This window comes from Mytilus edulis, chromosome 9 (genome assembly GCF_963676685.1).
Source record: "Mytilus edulis chromosome 9, xbMytEdul2.2, whole genome shotgun sequence".
In the NCBI taxonomy this organism is placed as follows: Eukaryota; Metazoa; Mollusca; class Bivalvia; order Mytilida; family Mytilidae; genus Mytilus; species Mytilus edulis.
This window is the reverse complement of record NC_092352.1, coordinates 18,280,081-18,302,082: the sequence shown is the minus strand read 5'-3', so window position 1 is coordinate 18,302,082 and position 22,002 is coordinate 18,280,081. Positions and strand designations below refer to the sequence as shown.

At 31.0% G+C, this 22,002-nt stretch overlaps 1 protein-coding gene across 7 annotated transcripts in view; it reads right to left on the bottom strand.

Moving 5' to 3' along the window:
• The window catches only part of LOC139487766 (protein outspread-like), a 55,703-nt gene that overhangs the window by 18,767 nt on the left and 14,934 nt on the right, over positions 1-22,002 (bottom strand). For 2 of the 7 annotated variants that reach the window (XM_071272834.1, XM_071272835.1), the window contains exons 7-11: positions 5,048-5,146; positions 4,743-4,856; positions 3,221-3,436; positions 1,907-2,641; positions 1-84 (exon numbers count right to left, since the gene is read on the bottom strand). In XM_071272834.1, coding sequence (XP_071128935.1) covers positions 1-84; positions 1,907-2,641; positions 3,221-3,436; positions 4,743-4,856; positions 5,048-5,146 — 1,248 coding nt within the window. Of the gene's footprint in view, positions 85-1,906; positions 2,642-3,220; positions 3,437-4,742; positions 4,857-5,047; positions 5,147-7,015; positions 7,166-22,002 lie in introns of those variants that run through there. The other 5 variants (XM_071272839.1, XM_071272840.1, XM_071272836.1 and 2 more) reach the window with 3 other exon arrangements.

Genomic DNA, 22,002 nt, shown 5'->3' with positions numbered 1-22,002 from the left:
CTCAGTTTCTAGTAGTTCCACCAACATGCCATCCCCAGAGGAAGCGGTCAGGTTATCATCCATCAAAGAATGGTAGGACGTCTCCTGTAACAAACATAAACATCATTTACATATTATATGTTATCCTATTCTAATGATATCCACATTGTTTATTTATCAGTTTTCTTTCCAACTGCACTAAAAGCATACATGTGACACATGTCAAAATGCAAATATCTTTGTATCTCATCATGTACGGATATAAAGGTTGTGCTTTCCATGTTAAAGCTTTGTCAACAACATCCATTACATAAGTTCCAATCTATAAAATTAAAGGACATTTATAAATTTCACTCACAACATCACTTGAATAAAACATAAGAATGTTTAAATTCCATTAGTTTAACATAAACAAAGTGCTCAATCAGTCTTACAAGGTACATTAACACAAAGTATTTTATAAAATTGACTACCAGATAAAGATACAGTCCTGTTATTAGGTGTAAGAATATGCAACATGTGGTGAAAAATAATCAATAATCAATGACAAAATAAATGTTACAAAATAAATAGAAGACAAGATACACATGTGTTGTGAAAGAAGAACCATCAATATTAATATGATTTTTTCTAATTTGCAGATATTGTGAAACATTTAGACATAGATCAATATCATACATGTTTTAATTATAAATAAATTGTAGGAGAACGTTACTAAAGTTAGAAAAGTAAGACTAAGAGATTATTTCCTAAAATAGATTTACTGATTATTTGCTTTCAATCTATGCAAAAAAGGAAAGAAAATGTAAAATACATGCTCATTGTTAAAGGCTGTATTTGGTGGTTTGAAGCTGTCTACATCCATATCCTTTGTGTGTTTGTCCTAACTTACCTAGCCAGAAAATAGCTGCCTACTCAAAAATATTTTATTGTCCTGACGTGAATTTTTTTTTATCAAATAAGCATGAAGATTAATAAACATCTGCATCGAACACTTAAATTTCTCTTTGTCAAGAAAAGGATTTGGGCAAACCAAAATATTTCTAAGTGTGGCCTTTCTCTTTGGAAGTTTGGTGGATACAAGTATTATTCCACATCACCTTATGTTTATATTAATTATAAAGCATCATTTACCCAGTCTCCAAAGGAAACGAGATTCACTTCTGCCACTTTAGGACCAAAAAATTGAAGTACATTTTGTACTATACAATAAGCCCCTTAAAGTGTAAAAATGATTAAAGAGTATGAACAAAAATTAAACCATCAGATCTATCAAATTTTATTAACAATTATGTAGATTTTATACTCCAAAGGCTAAGCACAGAATAAATTTAATTTATATACACATTATGATATAATGCATATATTGACACATTTTTAACATAAAAATTTTGCACACAAGCATGTTCCACAAAAACTATTAAATGAGAGATGTTATTTATAATGACAAACACATCATGGTAAATTATTTAATCAAAATTTTCATGTGCTCCAGAATTGTGATCCAAAAACTAATAGAAACTGACCAAACTCTATTATTTCTTCATCTCTAGTGACTTTTCATTGACTCACATATACTTTTATTGTGAAATCATGGATTCTCAACCCCAAGTTTTAGTTTTTTTTGCAGTATCTCAACTTTAACAAAATCATAACTGTAAATCTTTTATCAAACCTCCAATTTCAGTGAAAAATAAGGGAAAATAATGGCACCCTGTCCATTGATAGAAAGATTTCTAAATGTGAAGGTAACAGGATTAGGATGGAAAGATCTTGTCCTGCTAATAATTTTTTACTGACAATTTCGTTGTATCTACTATAAAAAAAAAAAAAAAAATGCCAAAAAACCTCACATTTATATATAATATTCATATACGAATATCAATTTTATTGTATCCATGTTGAATAAAGAATAATTACAACTTACAGCTTGAGATGATTCCTGATCCCCTGTATCTCCATCAGAACTAGAGTATTTAGTATCATCTTTATCAGACCCAGGTATAGCCATTCTTAGATCATCAGAAGATACTTTTTGAGCTTTTGACCTTGTTTTGTCCTTGATTCTGGCACTAGGTGATTTTGCTCGTTGTTTTCTTTCATCTTCTTCTTTCTTACTCTCACTCTTTTTAGGCCGTGTTGGATCAGCAGTATTGGCTGATGCGGATACTGGAGTTACGTTTTCACTACCTTCTACAAATCTATTTAATGGAAGACTATCAACAGCAGATTCACTAGCAGACATTCTGAGCTTTGGTTCATCACCTGCATCAGCTATATCCCTAGATAGAGTAGATTGTTCTGGAACCTGAACATTTCCCAGGTCAAGACCTTCCAAACTATCACTCAGTTCATTCACCTTCAACAACTGTCCTACATTCACAGCTAAATTAATATCAGAATGATGTCTACGAGCATTTTTCAAACTTTCTTTCTTTTTAGTGTCTTGCTTACTATCACTAGTAGCTGCAGTGCCAAGTCTACCGTTGACAACTGCCTGGTCTAATTCTTCTGAACCTTGACGAGAAGAGTCAGTGGAAGAAGATTTAGACTCTGATTTTACATTTGAGTTTTGTAAATCCATAACAAGGCGAACAGCTTTCATCCAGTTGTTCCTTATGCCGGAGGTCATTGCTGACAACAAATACTCTCCATTTCTTGTCTGCAACAAGTAGAAATATAACATTTTAACCTTACTTTGGCTAAAAACAAACAAAGTCAGAAAGAGACATTCAACTTACTGTAAACCAACTTATTTTTGAGAGTAGAAAAATAACGCGAATATATATATCATCGGGAATATGTAAATCATAGATCGTTCAACTACTTAAAGTTAATTTGAAAATCGTGAAATTAAATTGCAGCAAAAAGGGATATAAAGGGCCTTTTATAGCTGACTATGCGGTATGGGCTTTGCTCATTGTTGAAGACTGTAAGGTGACCTATATTTGTTAATGTCTGTGTCATTTTGGTCTCTTGTGGAGAGTTGTCTCATTGGCAATCATACCATATCTTCTTTTTTATATTAATGCGAAATAAAGTATCCGTGAAAATAAGTTGGTTTACAGTGTAGGACTATAAAAAATTTGTTATTTGAAAATCATCCTTCAAATTGAATATATAGGGTATTTCTTTATATTTTACTAAAACCTGATGAAAGAGTTAATGCACAATAAAGATCAAATCAATCCTAGCTCCATTACAAAAATTAAGATCAAAATGATTACTTATTTGAACTTACCTTTATACGAAATCCATAATTCCTACCAATACTGACTTCAACAATATCGTAACATGTAGATAGATCTATTCTACCATCTAAAGTGTTTGTTTCCTCGGCTTTGGCATCTTTATAATAACGTAAAGAATTTCCAGTCAAGACAAACCAATGCTTCTTCCAATCTTTCTCTGATAGACCTTGCTTGATCAACCAGCCTTTCTTCATGTACATCAGATCCTAAAATCAAACAGTTTATTTTACTCAACATTTTCACCAAATTCATACCTTGACTTAACTAGTACGCATGGTTCAGTGACATTTAAACTTGCTTTAAGCATCTGTTTGGATTTTATTTCAACTGATTTGTTAAACACAGAAAACTCTTACACAAATAAGTATCAATAACAATTCAAAACAAAAGTAACAACCTTACACAGGCATGCTTAAAATCAGCGGCGTCGTAAGATTAAGCATACCTTTTTCAACATTGTTTAAATAACAATCTTTTCTGTTGATATATTTCTATTTAACCTTCTATTCTCTGATGAACTTATTGTTTACTTCTGATTAAAATCAAAGTAGAAGTTTATTATGTTCAAGATAAACCTATAACCTTGAATAATTAAATACCATTCAATTAGATTTAAGAAAACATGCAAATATTGTATTCTAAATTAATCAACCCTTCTTTTTCTTTATTTTCAATAAACAGCATTAAATTTATTTGAATAAACAACCAATTTTTGCTAATTTGTTACTGGCAAGTCTAACAGTCCATTCTTGATAACAAGCATTAATCATTCTGATTTCATTTCCCATTTTGCTCTTTTAGCCTTCAATTGTAGCTACATATCAACTTCTAAATCTCTGGCTTCCTGATTTAACAAAATCATGAGTACCCTCTAATCATGGTCGCTAAGCTTTCATTATACAGACATATTAAATGTAAAACAAAATCCAGAAATCCTTCATTTATTTTAAACATGCTTTAAAATGCTGTGCTGTCTAGCTCACTCTCACTTCACACAAAATAATTCTACTTAAAAGCTGAAAGTTTTCTCGGGACAAGATTTGAAAGTATAAAACATGAAATCAAACAAAGCATTGCAATATTCAAGAAATCTTTCCATATTCAATAAAATTTCTAAAACAATTTTTTTTTAATTATAGGCAGTCCTTTACTTTAGTATACATCCAACTCAAAATTAAATCAAATCAATGAAGGCATTTAGACCTTCCTTTGGATGCACTTCAATAAAAAGTAAAACCTATAATTCTAGAAGATAACTTGCTTAACACTGTTTAATGCATACCAATACCTAGTTTTACACTATAATCAAAAAGAAACTCACTGCTTTACTTTTGAATGCTTCTCGCTTTACTTAATTGTTACCTGACTATAGGTGACAAACCGTATATGGAAACTCTGTAAACAGACCATTGTAAAGTGCTTGTTGATAATTCTACTAAAGTTTCTCTATGGCTCTGCTTTGCATACACAACCTCAAAGCTTATCAAGCTTGCAAACACTTGCTATTCTTACCTTTTGTTTGCTTGCATTACAATATCTAACTTTGTACATAAGCAGACCACAGGCCAGTTCCAACATTTCCATTTGCTCCCTATTATGACCTGGTTTCTCTCTTTGACTGGTTACCTGTATGATTGAGGGTGTATTGATATGGGTTTTTACCCAATATATTAAATCCCAGAACCCAAGCCTGAAATTTCTTTTTTTTAACATTTGAAGAATTTTACAAGTATAATTGACTGATTTTCATCAAGAGCATCTTGTATTCTATTTTCTCCTCATCTTCAACCTGTCCCAATGTTATTCTTAAAACTTACCTCATATCTGGTCCCTACACTAGCCTGTGACCCTGCAGGATGCAAGGCTGAAGCTGACTGTGATCTTCCTGCAGCCTGTAACTCACTAGATTTAGCCATCTGTAATAAAAGATAATATTATTTATTAAAATGACATTAACCAATAGTTTTATGCTTGTCTGCTGTATAATTATCAAAGCAAACTAAACATGGACTTCCAATTATTCTCATACCTCAAATCAATACCTTTTCCAAATTCATCATCTCTGGAGACAAATTGTCTCCCAGAACTGATATCAATAATTACAGAATTAATTTTATTGCCTCTCATAACATGCAATATATGCATAAAATCCATCAGATATTAATATGTGTTATCGGTTCTGGTCTAATTGTAGTTTTACAAAATGATATTAATCAAGAAATAAATTCTAAGTCTTGATAAAAAAGTGTATCCACACCAACTACAAGTTGTATAGAGATAAATACTGCATCAGGGATTACAATTTGTACTATATTTCTTTCTAACTAGATTGTATAACATCACATTTTTAACCTATCTGAAGGTTTGTGAAAGTAAAAGATAAGTTGTCTACAATTACAAACTTTGACTCATTCTTATAATAAATTACAGCCTCTTTAAATCAAATGGTAATTAAATCTGTTATTGAAGTAGAATTGAATTTCAAAGTGAAAAAGCATGAAATATTCAAATAATTGGTTTATAATACTTTAGAAAATATTTACTGAAAGATGCATCTGAAAATATGGTTACTAGTATCATGGCTACAGGACAAACTATAAGAGAATTAGTAGTCAGAATTCAAATTTCTTGAAAGTCAGTGAAACATCAAAAGTAGGTTAGGTGACCAATTTTTCATTGAAGCCACCAGACAAAGGAGTGTAACAATATATATCATAGTTCATGACTCAAAGTTAGTTTCTTAGACCTTAACTTGGGTTTTAAAAAAATAAATGAAGCATTAAATATAATCCTGAATGACATTCTCTGTTTCAGATTAGCATAGTTGAATCCAGAAGGGAGTGGGGCTGTAGTGCCTGAGCCCGCCATTTTGTGGGGAAAATTTGGTGTATTGTATAGTATGACTGTAGCCGCCCCCTCTTATGGCAGTCAGTGCCCCCACTCCCCACCCCACTCACCCCTTATACAAAGTTTTGGATCCGCCACTGATTTCAAAATAATCTTTCACAAAATTTTTTTATACATATGTGTTACTCTGTAGAAAATAGATAGTCAGGGCTTATGAAATGTTTCTAAAATGATCTCGACTACACTATAAACACCTGAGTTAGGATGACATATGCTCAACTGTCACATTCTAATTAATTACAGACCAATAACTAAGACTGGAAAAGTAGATTTTCAAAATTAATAGGAAGAACAAAATATTATGAAGATCTAGTCATACAAAAAAAAAAGTTTATTCAATAATAATCATGAGACATATATATAAATTTATCAAATTGAACTTCATAACAAGAAACAACACAGAAAATTGTCAAAATTAAAAAAAAAGTTTGTCTCTCTGCAGATGGAATAAAACACTATAAATTTCATAAATATCCTTTCTAGCAAACCAGAATAACATCTGCTAGGAAATTTTAAGACTATAACAGTTAAAGCCATCTAGCTTCCAAATAATAAAACTGAAAATCAGAGATTTTGTCTACATGCAAATATACCTTGAGTAAAAATCTGCAATAAGAGCAAACCTGTATTATCAAGAGAAGTTCTAACTAAGATACATAGAGAATTAAACTCAACATTATCTATTGATGCCAATGCCTGATAATATTCTTTATCGCTGTCAGAGAGCTGAGGCATAACAAAAATGGCTGCATTACATTAGCAAACAATTTGTCCCATACCTCATGTCAAAGAAGAAATTTATTTACTAAATCCAGCAATAAACAAATACCTGCCATGTGTATACTCTTCATGAAAAACATGTAATGAAATAAGCTTACTTGAAACCAATCCCAGGTTTAACAAACATTTTAAATGTATCCTTTCTACACTAAAAACAATGTTGTCCTTTCAATAAAATCCCAAATTCCAATGATTTTGTACATTTAAAACACTACAATCCTTATAGTATGATACCATTAAATATAAGATACCTGTCAGAATTTGTAATTTATGTAAATAATACAACAATCAGGTCACAATTATACAGGTGTGTAATACCATCCAATCTATCAATTCTACAATCCTCCCAAAACATCCATCTTATAGTGGATAAAAAGTGAGATCTAAACCTTCTTACAAAACAATGGTTGTGTACTTACTTTTAATGTTATATTACATAACCTTTAATTAAACGGCTATGATTCCGATCTAAAGGAAAATCTTTCTGTAATTGTTAGCGATTGTACTTCATTTTGACTCTATTTAATGCACCACTAAATTCTAGATGAAAGACTTAAAGAAGTTAATAATGAATCTTATTTGATTGATATAACATTAAAATTGGGGGTATCTCTCATTTTTATTTGCCTAATTTGATGTAATTGTACACCAAATCATACAGTCAATATACGTCATTTAATTCATAATGTCTTCTACCCATCTAAATGCCTGGGGACCGGGGACGACACATTCCATCACCTTGACATAAAACTTGTCAATACTAATAATTACTTTAAATGTTATTATTTTACTAGTATTCTTTTTTTCATTCTTCATTATGTATCTATTACACACATACATTAATACAATTCATGTGACACTATGAAAGGTCTAATAACTAATGTCAAAGTAAGACCTATCAGAAATGAGTGAATTGTAGAAATTTTTATGGATACTTTGTTGTACAAAAATTCTAACCAACATTTCTTCCATTATATACTATAAAAGTTGACAAATCTCAAAAGAGAAGTGACCACAATCAAGGATGATTTTTGCCTTCTTTTTAATTTTGATCAAGATCTGACCACAATAAAGATTATTAAAGTAATTATGCTTATTTTTACAGTGAAACCATAGCTTGTATTATGAATTCATAAAAATTGTCCTGTCTGTTTTTTGTTAGGATTAGAGACAAATCAGGAGGTGTCTCTGTTTTGTTATCAGATCAATTGTTCAATCATGTGACAAATCAGTTGAACATGGTCTATTGGTTTTATGCTCTCGTATTGCATTGTGGTTAGGTAATAGGGATGTCATTAGTTGAATCACCAGCCAAGGTTAACCACAAACCATTGGTATTTGTGGTATTTATGTTTAAGTATTTGGCAAATAAGAGCAATCAGATGTCAACTCATGTAAGAGTAATGCACCATGTATGGTGGGACGATTGTGCAAACTATGGAATGGTACAAATTTAGTTCAGAGTGAACATTACATACAGGATTTCATATTCTAAGAAGAAAGACAAACTTAAAACTACATACAATAACTTTATCTGTGCTTGTTTTTCAAGCAGAATGAATTCTTTTTTTCATATATTATATAACAAGGAGATTCAATATTTTTCTCTGTTCACATAGATTTTATAAAGAATCTTTCTTATCACTCTTGTCTGAATTTCTTCATCTTAAGGCATTACCAGACTTAACAATACTTTGGATGAGAAAAAGCATCAGTTACTGTTTTAGCTGACACCGAAGTTTTTTTTTATATTTTACATAAATATGTTACAGATTTAAGTACTGTTCTTTTGCTTGAAGGATCCAGTTCGGAAGAAGTCAATGTTTAATAATGTCATATGTGTAGTAGGTCTTAATATTTTGATAGAAAGTATAAAAATGTCCCTCTCACCTGACATATTAGACGATTTTTCCAGATGTACAAGTCAACATATAGATCAAGATGATTTATAAGATATAAATAATCTGTATCATCCATTGTGCAACTCAGATAATCATTTCCATATAATAGTGAATCATAAAACTTTTATGATGTGCTAGTCTTCGTAAATGTCTTATAAATTTGCATAATCCTTCATTTTATCATCGCAATAAAATTTAAATCACATGCTTCAATATAAATCTGATCAGAAAATGTTTGATTTACTTGACAATTAAAAGTTTTGTTCTTGAGAATATAATCGATGTACTTGTATTTCAAGTATCAATTTGAACTTTGAAAAAAAAAGAAGTCCAAAGCAGCAAAATTTATCCAATGTCTAAATATTTTGGTGAATTTCAGTATCTTGTGTCAACTTCAAACAAAAGTTAATCCCAAAACTATTGATAAATTAGAATTACCACACCATTTAAAATCAAAACTAAATAAACATCAATTCTTTAGCAGCTGTAAAGGATTATCCTGGATTTGTTAAAACAATTATTTGATATTTCACAAACTTTACAAATTTTATTTATTCAAAGCTGATACACAAAGTTTTGATGTTATTGACATGTTATTGACATTGGTCAGCTAAGCCTTGATTCATCTGAAGTGTACACTATAGTTATCTTTGAACATGAAAAGAGCGGATTAATGTTCTGCTAGTTCCAAGCAAATAATTGAATAGGTGTCAGATACAGGACCATGTATGAAATCAAACTGTTTCGAAGATACTTACAAATACATTTGTCAACAGGATATTCTAAATTCATTTTAATATTGTAATAAAAATTCCGTTAAAACTTGGTAATAATAAATGAGTGTAATTTTCCCCAAAATACGGTAATATTCATAAAGGTAAAGTATTCTGTCATGTGACAGTAACAGAAGGATACACATTTTAAAGATGAATATTAATGTACCTGTTATCTTGTCTTTTATTACTACCTGAAGATTTATGGCGGACAATACCCCATTTTGTTGGGAAGTTCTTGTCAACAAACTCTGAATCAATTTAAAGTTGACAAAGTGAGTTTAATTAAGAATATGATATTTGATCAAAGCACAAGGTTTATCAGTTGTTTACTTACATGTACAATGTATCTATTTTCAGGTACTGTAACTGGGCAAACATAAAGTAGGAATGAAACTTGTTACTAAACACAAGTCATTTTACACTAAGAACTAAAACTCGTACAGGAATACAATTACATACACCATTTATTTGATACATTGGTGAATGACATTTAACAAAAATAACCAGATGCTCCGCAGGGCACAGCTTTATACGACCGCAGAGGTTGAACCCTGAACGGTTGGGGCAAGTATGGACACAACATTCAACTCTAAATTTGGATTGTGATTAAATAGTTGACACAGCATAGGTTTTGGACACAGAATGAATGTGGTCTAATGAATTTAAAATAATTTTTTTGTCTTTGAGCAATCACTATGCTGTTGAATATTAATCCTCTCAAAAAAATGTTTGAAGAAATTTTCTTTTTATTTATGAAATCTGAAATGAGAAAAATTAACCCCCCCCCCCCCCACCATTTTTTTTTCACATCCCCCTTTCCCTTTTTTCAAAACTGATCTCAATTCAAATTTCTAATGGAGTTTGCAACAATAACTACTCATTTAAATACATCATAAAATATAATCAAAGAGCTGAAAGCTCTGAAGAAAAATGACGCCACTGTCTCTAATATTGGGATAGTTTTTATGCAAGTCTTGATTTTCACATACCGTAATTAGTTTAACAATGCAACATGTCTCGTAAGCATATAATTGATATTCGTATATGTGTGTGTGTGAAGTGAAGGTGCCAACTGGCTGGGTTTTTTTTTTAAGACAAATGAATAGGTCAAGACTACCTGAATTGTACAAATAAATACCGTAGAAAGGCTTCTATATTTCTCACTGGTACATAGGCTGAATCCGGGTCCGTTCGCGCCCATTCACGTTTGCACCAACTCATGTTCGCCCCCTTTCACTTTCACACCCTACATGTTCGCAACTAATCTTAATTGGTTTTGTGTTTAATAACTCTGTAAGCAAGTGTTTTCTTATAAGTATAATTGTTGTCATTGTCTCAAAATAAAGTGAGACAGCATTTTTTTTTTGTGTTGAATAAATCTTAATCATGTTTTGGATAGCGTATTGTTAAAGATAATAATAATCGTTTCTAAATAAAGTGGTATTTTGTCAACGTTTTATTTAGCGTTGAATAACTCTTAATCATGTTTTGGTTAGTGTATTGCTATACTTTGTTTCATTGACCTCTTTCATAATGAAGTGAGATTCTGACTATTTTTTTTCTGTGTGTTGAATAAATTTTATCATGTTTGGTTATAATAGTGGATTGCTATATTTTGGTTCCTATATTTTATTGTTTTGTTGTTTCAGATCAAAGGGCTTAAAAACAATTATCTTTTGTGTTTTTCCTTTAAAATCTTCAATGTTTTACTCATACCAAGCTAAAAATACATTCAGTATTTACACCAAAGCAATTTAAAACAACAATCATGATTTTCCAATTATTCAACTTGAATTTGAATTAAAATTGGGCGCGAATGAGTAGAGTGCGAACGGACCTTGGGTGTGAACGTGCGAGGTGCGAAAGTGTATTGGGCGCAAACAGACCTGATACCACATAGTCTGAACCCCCTTCTCCCAGAAAATATGATGTAAATTAAAAACAAATTGTTCAGAGAACAATTGAAGTCTTTCCACTAGAAAAGATCTATTTTTATATTGAAATATGAAAAATCAGTTTAAAATGTTAGTTCCTATGGCTTTATGACGTCCTATTAACCTATGACCTTGACCTCAATTTCAAGGTCACAAACCATGGACCTTGAATCAAAATATCCTAGGTCTTTAATATGTTTGGTTAATGAGTACTACCACTTGACGCGTAATTTTAAATGTAAGATGGACAAAAACTCCCTTTTATTGTATGCGCAGCCTTTCAACCAAAATATACAAGTAAGGACATGTCGCAACTAATAATTTATGAAAAATTATTTGTCAAAATGTCATACAGTATTTGAAAAGAAGTGAAAATAAGCCAAAATCAAAATTTATAATATGACCTTGACCTTTGACATTGACCTCATTTTCATTTTTAGTACCAATGACCTCATAAAGACCCTAGGTCTCTATCAGTTATGGTTTACCAGTTGAAAATGCATATCGCTTGAATCAAATGAAAAAGGGGGAATAACTCTCATATGGAGTCCCCATAGAGCTATGGTTCAAACGAATATTCTTATCCTAAATATGTAACGAGCAATTTGGTAAAATAAAATCTTTTACGGTTACGAAGGAGAGGTGGCCACAAGAAAAACAGTGTTTGGGGAGATAACTCTTACAACGTAATGTATTTTGTTATAATTACATTTGATATATGTTTCATTATAATACTTTATTCTGATTGGCTAACTGCACATCACATGTTATTCCTCAAGCAATTGCATCACTCTATAAAACTTTTCATTCATGATAACACGTGGTCCCACAATAAAGTGCACAGATGAATTGAATAAAAAAGTTATAAAATTCGTGTTTTCATGATCCTAGCTAAAAAAAGTAATTATAAGTATTGAATGTTTCTTTTTGTAACCTCATAGGGTTGCAAAAGCGTTGACCGTGTGCACATTTTTAGAATGAAGCGCTTACGCGCTTCATACAAAAAGTACTTCGGTCAACGCTTTTACACCTCAATGAATTTACAAAAGAAAGCATTCAATACTTAAATGCAGTTGTAAATTTTTAAAGCAAAAAGAGTTAATACTAACTTTCACTTTTTTGGATGTTCATGTACATTTTGAATGTATTTATTTTTCTCAACTACATGAATTTTTTGGTGTATTTTTAATGATATATATGAGTAGTCCAAATAATTATTACGTCTGGCAAGGCTTTTTAAATTTTATTCTGGGACACCTTCCTATGACCACAAGGCTTATGTTAATTTTTTTCTGGGACGCCTTCCTACGAACGTCTTAGGAAGGCGTCCCAGAAAAAAATAAAATAGCCTTATTGGATATTTTTATGCATTATTTAACCAGTTAAGTCTTTTACAGGATTGTTTGTTTAATGCTGTTTAAACATTACTGAAAAAAAAACCACCTTAAATTTGCTAATTATTTGGCATGAAAGTTTGATTTATTGAAAGGGACTCATAGTTTTTCATTTAATTTTAATAATTGTCTAATGGTTAAAACAATAGCTTCGTTGTTTACTTTTATACACAACAACATATTCACTTTGGTCTCGTTGTTTACCTAATATTCACTATGTACTTGGTAACAGTTATTAATTAATTGAATAGAAAATATTATAATAAATATTATTGGAAGCCGAATTGACGTCAAATAGGTGCCGATTTGACTAGATGCCAATTTAACCAGGTGCCGACTTGACTTGTACGTTTCAATTCCTCTGCGATCGTTTGCGGTATTTTCTTGAGAAAGCCTATTTTCCATCATCAAAGAGAAGAAGAAACTGCTTGAAATGATTCCCGAACGCTTCGTGATTGTTAAAATAAGTTTAATTCACTCAAAAAACAATGTTAAAACTTGCGATGTTTAAACAGGAAGTTTCAAAAGCACGTGTAAAAGAAGAAATTAACCGGTGAGAGTGGAAATCCGTACATAACATATATCACTATAGTACGACTTTTAAAGCAAAACAGTTTCATCCTTTTGTAAAACAGTCTTTAATATACCTATCACATTAATGTTTGAAGGGTCTTAAGCTTATTCAAACCATATAAGTCGGTATGAAACACCAAAACGGAATGATAATAACCGATTACGTTTTGTAGTTTACAAAATTCTGGACTGGTTCCTGTCAAACTACAACACTTTCTTCGACTGTAGTGGAATACAAACAGAAACCAGTTAGTTTGTAAACTGGTTCCTGGCTGATTACTACACAATGCTCATGCATAATGATAACACAAGCACATTCCTCCAGTTTGTATTGAAATTAGTAAATACGAAACCAAGCGCGGTAGGCAGAGAAATCAGGTCGGCAGTTATGGAACAATGACTGCGTCATTTTCCAAAAATGTAACAAAAAGTGCTTGTTATCACTGAATGGTAAAGATTGTTTTAATTTATCAGCTGGTAGTAAAAGTGAATATACATTGTGTATTGTATAAAACAATGATTTAAGTTGATTCAACTACTATTCTGGACAAAGAAAGATAACTCCAATCAATTGAAAATGTCTTGCTATTGCACGATATTGTGCAATTAGATATTTCTTGCTATTGCGCAATACTGTGTAATTGAAAATATTTGCTATTGCACAATACTGTGCAATTGAAGATTTCTTGCTATTGCACAATACTGTGCAATTGAACATTTTTTGCTATTGCACAATACTGTGCAATTGAAGATTTCTTGCTATTGCTGAATACTGTGCAATTGAAAATTTCTTGCTATTGCACAATACTTAATATAATAATTTTGGATCCTGATTTGAACCAACTTGAAAACTGGGCCCATAATCAAAAATCTAAGTATATGATTAAATTCAGCATATCAAAATAGCCAAAGAATTCAATTTTCATTAAAATCAAACTTAGTTTAATTTTGGACCCTTTGGTATTTAATGTAGACCAATTTGAAAACGGGACTAAAAATTAAGAATCTACATACACAGTTAGATTTGGCATATCAAAGAACCCCAATTATTCAATTTTTGATAAAATCAAACAAAGTTTAATTTTAGAACCCGATTTGGACCAACTTGAAAACTGGGCCAATAATTAAAAATCTAAGTACATTTTTAGATTCAGCATATCAAAGAACCCCAAGGATTCTATTTTTGTTAAAATCAAACTAAGTTTAATTTTGGACCCTTTGGACCTTAATGTAGACCAATTTGAAAACGGGACCAAAAAGTAAGAATCTACATACACAGTTAGATTCGGCATATCAAAGAACCCCAAATATTCAATTTTTGATGAAATCAAAGTTCAATTTGGACCCTTTGGACCCCTTATTCCTAAACTCACTAGTTGGGACCAAAACTCCCAAAATCAAACCCAACCTTCCTTTTATAGTCATAAACCTTGAGTTTATATTTCATAGATTTCTATTTACTTATACTAAAGTTATGGTGAGAAAACCAAGAATAATGCTTATTTGGGCCCCTTTTTGGCCCCTAATTCCTAAACTGTTGAGACCTCAACTCCCAAAATCAATCCCAACCTTCCTTTTGTGGTCATAAACCTTGTGTTTAAATTTCATTGATTTCTATTGACTTACAAATGTAAACTAAAGTTATTGTGCAAAAACCAAGAATAATGCTTATTTGGGCCCTTTTTGGCCCCTAATTCCTAAACTGTTGGAACCAAAACTCCCAAAATCAATTCCCAACCTTCCTTTCTTGGTCATAAACCCTGTGATTAAATTTCATAGATTAGAGTTAGAGTGCGAAAATTAAAAGTAGTCCGTTGACGACGACGACGACACCAACGTGATACCAATATTCGACCAAAAAATTTTCAATTTTTGCGGTCGTATAAAAATGTGTCTGAGGACAGGAATGCCCCTACTAAAGCTTTACAATTTTAAAAGTTGAAAAGGGTCATAACTCTAGAATAATAATTGATTCAATACCCAAATTCAAACTCTGCCTGCCAGTTTTGGTTCTTATACATATATTGTGTATAAGTAAATTGGATGAGGAAAACTTAGGTAGAGTACAGAAACTGAAATGGGACAGACTGAAGGTCAAGGTAGCACTTAAATGCCCCTTTTTATGATAATATTTCTTAAATGTTCACATACAATGATTTACAGTATTAAGGAGAACATGTGGAACAAGACTGGAAAACACCAGTACAGAAAAGCACTGTTTCATAATTTAAACCAATTTGATAGTTTTTCAGCTTATAGTATGAGGCAGAGATGTTACGTATGAACGAGGATGAACTCCCTTCTACTTATATTGTATGTTAAACTGCATTAATCTAGATTAATTCAATAAACTTATAATAAGTTTTGTTCCAACATCAAGTTTTTATTACTATTTAATTATTTTACTCTGTGCAATGACATTACAAAATCACATACAATAATTGGTTATATAAATATAAAGCTGAAATATCATCCATCTTTATCTTCACGATCGAGGCCTCAACAATAAAATAACCAAGTTTACTGAATTTCTTGCATAATTTGTTGAAAATAATCTGGAATACAGAGTTGTCCCTGATGTTGATCATGTTTTTAGGCACTTTATTTATGATGTCATTATCTATGTAAACATTTTTTATCATAATAAAGTTTTATGTAATTAAAAATCCAATTATTTCTACACGAAAACAAAAAGAGTAATCAGGTTGGCATGTTTTTAATCTTGTTTACCAAAATTTCATTTATTTAATCAGGTGACGTTTCCCTGAATACAAATTTTCCTTTTTGTTTCTAATCTTAAAATCATAATTTAAATAAGTTTAAAATCCTTAAAAAAGTCTTTATTTATTGATTCTTCTCAGTCAGTGTACTCTTCCGAAATGTTGTTGTGTGAAAAATCATGAAAAAACCAGGTGCTCCGCAGGGCGCAGCTTTATACGACCGCAGAGGTCGAACCCTGAACAGTTGGGGCAAGTATGGACAAAACATTCAAGCGTGATACAGCTCTGAATTTGGATTGTGATCAAATTTTTGACATTACATGGGTTTTTTTTTACACAAAACAAATGTCAAGATTTTACAAATCAATTAAAGATTTCTTCTTCAAACTTTTTAAATCTAAAATGAAATAGTTGACACAGCATAGGTTTCTGACACAGAATGAATGTGTTCTAATGAACTTAAAGGTTTTTTTTTGCCTTTGCGCAATTCACTATGCTGTTGAATATTAATCCTCTCAAAAAAATGTTTGAAGAAATTTTCTTTTTATTTATGAAATCTGAAATGAGAAAAATTTAACCCCCCCCCCCCTTTTTTTTCACATCCCCGTTTCCCTTTTTCCAAAACTGATATCAATTCAAATTTCTAATGGAGTTTGCAACAATAACTACTCTTTTAAATACATCATAAAATATTAAAATGTAAAATAAAGTGCTTGTTATCACTGAATGGTAAAGATTGGTTGGTAGTAAAAGTGAATATACATTGTTTATTGTATAAAACAATAAAAACCAGGTGCTCCGCAGGGCGCAGCTTTATACGACCGCAGAGGTCGAACCCTGAACAGTTGGGGCAAGTATGGACAAAACATTCAAGCGTGATACAGCTCTGAATTTGGATTGTGATCAAATTTTTGACATTACATGGGTTTTTTTTACACAAAACAAATGTCAAGATTTTACAAATCAATTAAAGATTTCTTCTTCAAACTTTTTAAATCTAAAATTAAATAGTTGACACAGCATAGGTTTCTGACACAGAATGAATGTGGTCTAATGAACTTAAAAGTTTTTTTTTGCCTTTGAGCAATTCACTATGCTGTTGAATATTAATCCTCTCAAAAAAATGTTTAGAGAAATTTTCTTTTTATTTATGAAATCTGAAATGAGAAAAATTTAACCCCCCCCCCTTTTTTTTCACATCCCCGTTTCCCTTTTTCCAAAACTGATATCAATTCAAATTTCTAATGGAGTTTGCAACAATAACTACTCTTTTAAATACATCATAAAATATTAAAATGTAAAATAAAGTGCTTGTTATCACTGAATGGTAAAGATTGGTTGGTAGTAAAAGTGAATATACATTGTTTATTGTATAAAACAATAAAAAAAACTTCATCAGCAACATTTTATATTGGCAAATTACCAATGAAGTTATTTACATAAAGTTATTGGCAAATAAAAATAGAAAATGACATCATAGTCATGTCTGGCAAATGTCCAACATACATTATCTAAAAACATTTTAGATAAGATAAGGAAAAAAAGCTTCATCAGCAACATTTTATATTGGCAAATTTCCAATGAAGTTATTTACATAAAGTTATTGGCAAATAAAAATAGAAAATGACATCATAGTCATGTCTGGCAAATTTCCAACATATATTATCAACTACTATTCTATACAAAGAAAGATAACTCCAATTGAAAATTAATTGCTATTGCACAATATTGTGCAATTAGATATTTCTTGCTATTGTGCAATACTGTGCAATTGAAAATTTCTTGCTATTGCACAATACTTGATATGGAATCCTGATTTGGACCAACTTGAAAACTGGGCCCATAATCAAAAATCAAAGTACATATTTAGATAAAGCATATCAAATAAGCCCAAGAATTTAATTTTTTAAAAAATCAAACTAAGTTTAATTTTGGACCCTTTGGACCTTAATATAGACCAATTTGAAAACTGGACCAAAAATTAAGAATCTACATACACAGTTAGATTTGGCATATCAAAGAACCCATTTATTCAATTTTTGATGAAATCAAACAAAGTTTAATTTTGGACCCCCATTTGGACCAACTTGAAAACTAGGCCAATAATTAAAAATCTAAGTACATTTTTAAATTCAGTATATCAAAGAACCCCAAGGATTCAATTTTTGTTAAAATCAAACTAAGTTTAATTTTGGACCCTTTGGACCTTAATGTAGACCAATTTGAAAACGGGACCAAAAATTAAGAATCTACATACAGAGTTAGATTCGGCATATCAAAGAACCCCAATTATTCAATTTTTGATGAAATCACACAAAGTTCAATTTTGGACCCTTTGGGCCCCTTATTCCTAAACTGTTAGGACCAAAACTCCCAAAATCAAACCCAACCTTCCTTTTATGGTCATAAACCTTGTGCTTAAATTTCATAGATTTCTATTTACTTATACTAAAGTTATGGTGCAAAAACCAAAAATAATGCTTATTTGGGCCCCTTTTTGGCCCTTAATTCATAAACTGTTGTGACCTCAACTCCAAAAATCAATCCCAACCTTCCTTTTGTGGTCATGAACATTGTGTTTAAATTTCATTGATTTCTATTTACTTAAACTAAAGTAATTGTGCGAAAACCAAGAATAATGCTTATTTGGGCCCTTTTTTGGCCCCTAATTCCTAAACTGTTGGAACCAAAACTCCCAAAATCAATCCCAACCTTTCTTTTGTGGTCATAAACCTTGTGTCAAAATTTCATAGATTTCTATTAACTTAAACTAAAGTTATAGTGCGAAAACCAAGAAAATGCTTATTTGGGCCCTTTTTGGCCCCTAATTCCTAAAATGTTGGGACCAAAACTCCCAAAATCAATCCCAACCTTCCTTTTGTGGTCATAAACCTTGTGTTAAAATTTCATAGATTTTTATTCACTTTTACTAAAGTTAGAGTGCGAAAACTAAAAGTATTCGGACGCCGGACGACGACGACGACGACGACGACGACGACGACGACGACGACGACGACGACGACGCCGACGCCAACGTGATAGCAATATACGACGAAAAATTTTTCAAATTTTGCGGTCGTATAAAAACTTCATCAGCAACATTTTATATTGGCAAATTTCCAATGAAGTTATTTACATAAAGTTATTGGCAAATAAAAATAGAAAATGACATCATAGTCATGTCTGGCAAATGTCCAACATACATTATCTAAAAACATTTTAGATAAGATAAGGAAAAAAAGCTTCATCAGCAACATTTTATAATTGGCAAATTTCCAATGAAGTTATTTACATAAAGTTATTGGCAAATAAAAATAGAAAATGACATCATAGTCATGTCTGGCAAATTTCCAACATATATTATCAACTACTATTCTATACAAAGAAAGATAACTCCAATTGAAAATTAATTGCTATTGCACAAAATTGTGCAATTAGATATTTCTTGCTATTGTGCAATACTGTGCAATTGAAAATTTCTTGCTAATGCACAATACTTGATATGGAATCCTGATTTGGACCAACTTGAAAACTGGGCCCATAATCAAAAATCAAAGTACATATTTAGATAAAGCATATCAAATAAGCCCAAGAATTTAATTTTTGTTAAAATCAAACTTAGTTTAATTTTGGACCCTTTGGACCTTAATGTAGACCAATTTGAAAACTGGACCAAAAATTAAGAATCTACATACACACTTAGATTTGGCATATCAAAGAACCCATTTATTCAATTTTTGATGAAATCAAACAAAGTTTAATTTTGGACCCCCATTTGGACCAGCTTGAAAACTAGGCCAATAATTAAAAATCTAAGTACATTTTTAAATTCAGAATATCAAAGAACCCCAAGGATTCAATTTTTGTTAAAATCAAACTAAGTTTAATTTTGGACCCTTTGGACCTTAATGTAGACCAATTTGAAAACGGGACCAAAAATTAAGAATCTACATACATAGTTAGATTCGGCATATCAAAGAACCCCAATTATTCAATTTTTGATGAAATCACACAAAGTTCAATTTTGGACCCTTTGGGCCCCTTATTCCTAAACTGTTGGGACCAAAACTCCCAAAATCAAACCTAACCTTCCTTTTATGGTCATAAACCTTGTGTTTAAATTTCATAGATTTCTAATTACTTATACTAAAGTTATGGTGCAAAACCAAAAATAATGCTTATTTGGGCCCCTTTTTGGCCCCTAATTCATAAACTGTTGTGACCTCATCTCCAAAAATCAATCCCAACCTTCCTTTTGTGGTCATAAACCTTGTGTTAAAATTTCATTGATTTCTATTCACTGTTACTAAAGTTAGAGTGCGAAAACTAAAAGTATTCGGACGATGACGACGACGCCGACGCCGCCGCCGACTACGCCAACGTGATAGCAATATACGACCAAAAAATGTAGGAATTTTTATATAAGATATTCATGGAATTAATTGAAAAGTACCACCTAGAAACGTGGAAAGTACCAGTCAACATGAAAGATAATGAAACCCCTGCATGAATCAAACTTTTTAAATGAAGGTGATCATCATGATCAGTTACTATATGAAAAGCATTCCTGTCTTTAATAGCAAGCAGTTTACATTGACACTTATAGTATTGAAAAAACTGAAAAACTGTAAATTCATAATTTTAATGTAATAATAACATTGGACGATTTATTCTCATTACTGTTTTATTATTTTCAAAGAGTAGTATTTGAGTACTGTATAAAATTATTACTTCCTTTAAAGTTTATTGTTATTATTTTCAATTTTCCCTCTGAGGTCATAGAGAGCAATGTTTTGATGATCAACAGGTTTACTCAGCTATTAGGGTCTATTAGTGACATTTAAATTGTTTATAAAAGAAATAGAAAGCCATGAATAAATTCAAGGAGATTTCAGCATGTGCTACCTAACAACTTAACTTACCACTATTTGTCCCTTATATTTTGATATTATTACCATCATAGTCAAGAATAAAAAAATTTGATAAAGGGATAGCAGTGGCACCAAAAATACGCCAGTGGCAGTATTTTGAGTCATGACACAAGATGAAGTTAAAAAAATTGTATTTTGTGACATAAAGAACCATAGCTGGATTCTATTTTTTTGCAAAATTGACAAAATTCCTGCACAATAAATACAAAAAAATTTCACAAATAAGAGTTTTAAAGCATTTTTGGGGGATTTTCACAAAAATGATCATTTAGATATTGTAAATGACTATATTGTATTTCGCATTGATACTGATAGTTTAAATATATATAAAGTATATGTTTCTAATAAACAGCATAAATTTGTTGTCAATTCATTATACATGTATATGTTTTTGTTGTACTAATGCAGTTTCCAAACAGATCAATTCAAAAGAATTATCTCCCCTTCTTATGATTTATAAATCAACAATTGATTATTGATTGTTATTAATTTATATATAATTAATGTCCAGTGGTAAAGATTGATAAAATGTATCTATATTGTCAATATGTTTATTCAGTAATTCCAATAACATTTTAAAACCATTGGCTTTTGACTGAAAATAGCTTGTTTAAAAATGTATTTTGAAAAGGTGTTATCAAATGCATGGGAACTGCATAAAGTGGCTGTGAGTTTCTTTTGACAATAAACATTGGCTATCTCTTGCCCTTCCATAATAAGCTTGGTTAATAACATAAGCCAAAATAAATTTATTTCATACAGTTACATTGTACATGATGTAAAACAAGTATTCATCTACTTGACAATCATTTTTTGTGTCCTTTGGCATTCTACAAGTACTTTTTGCATGTTCCTG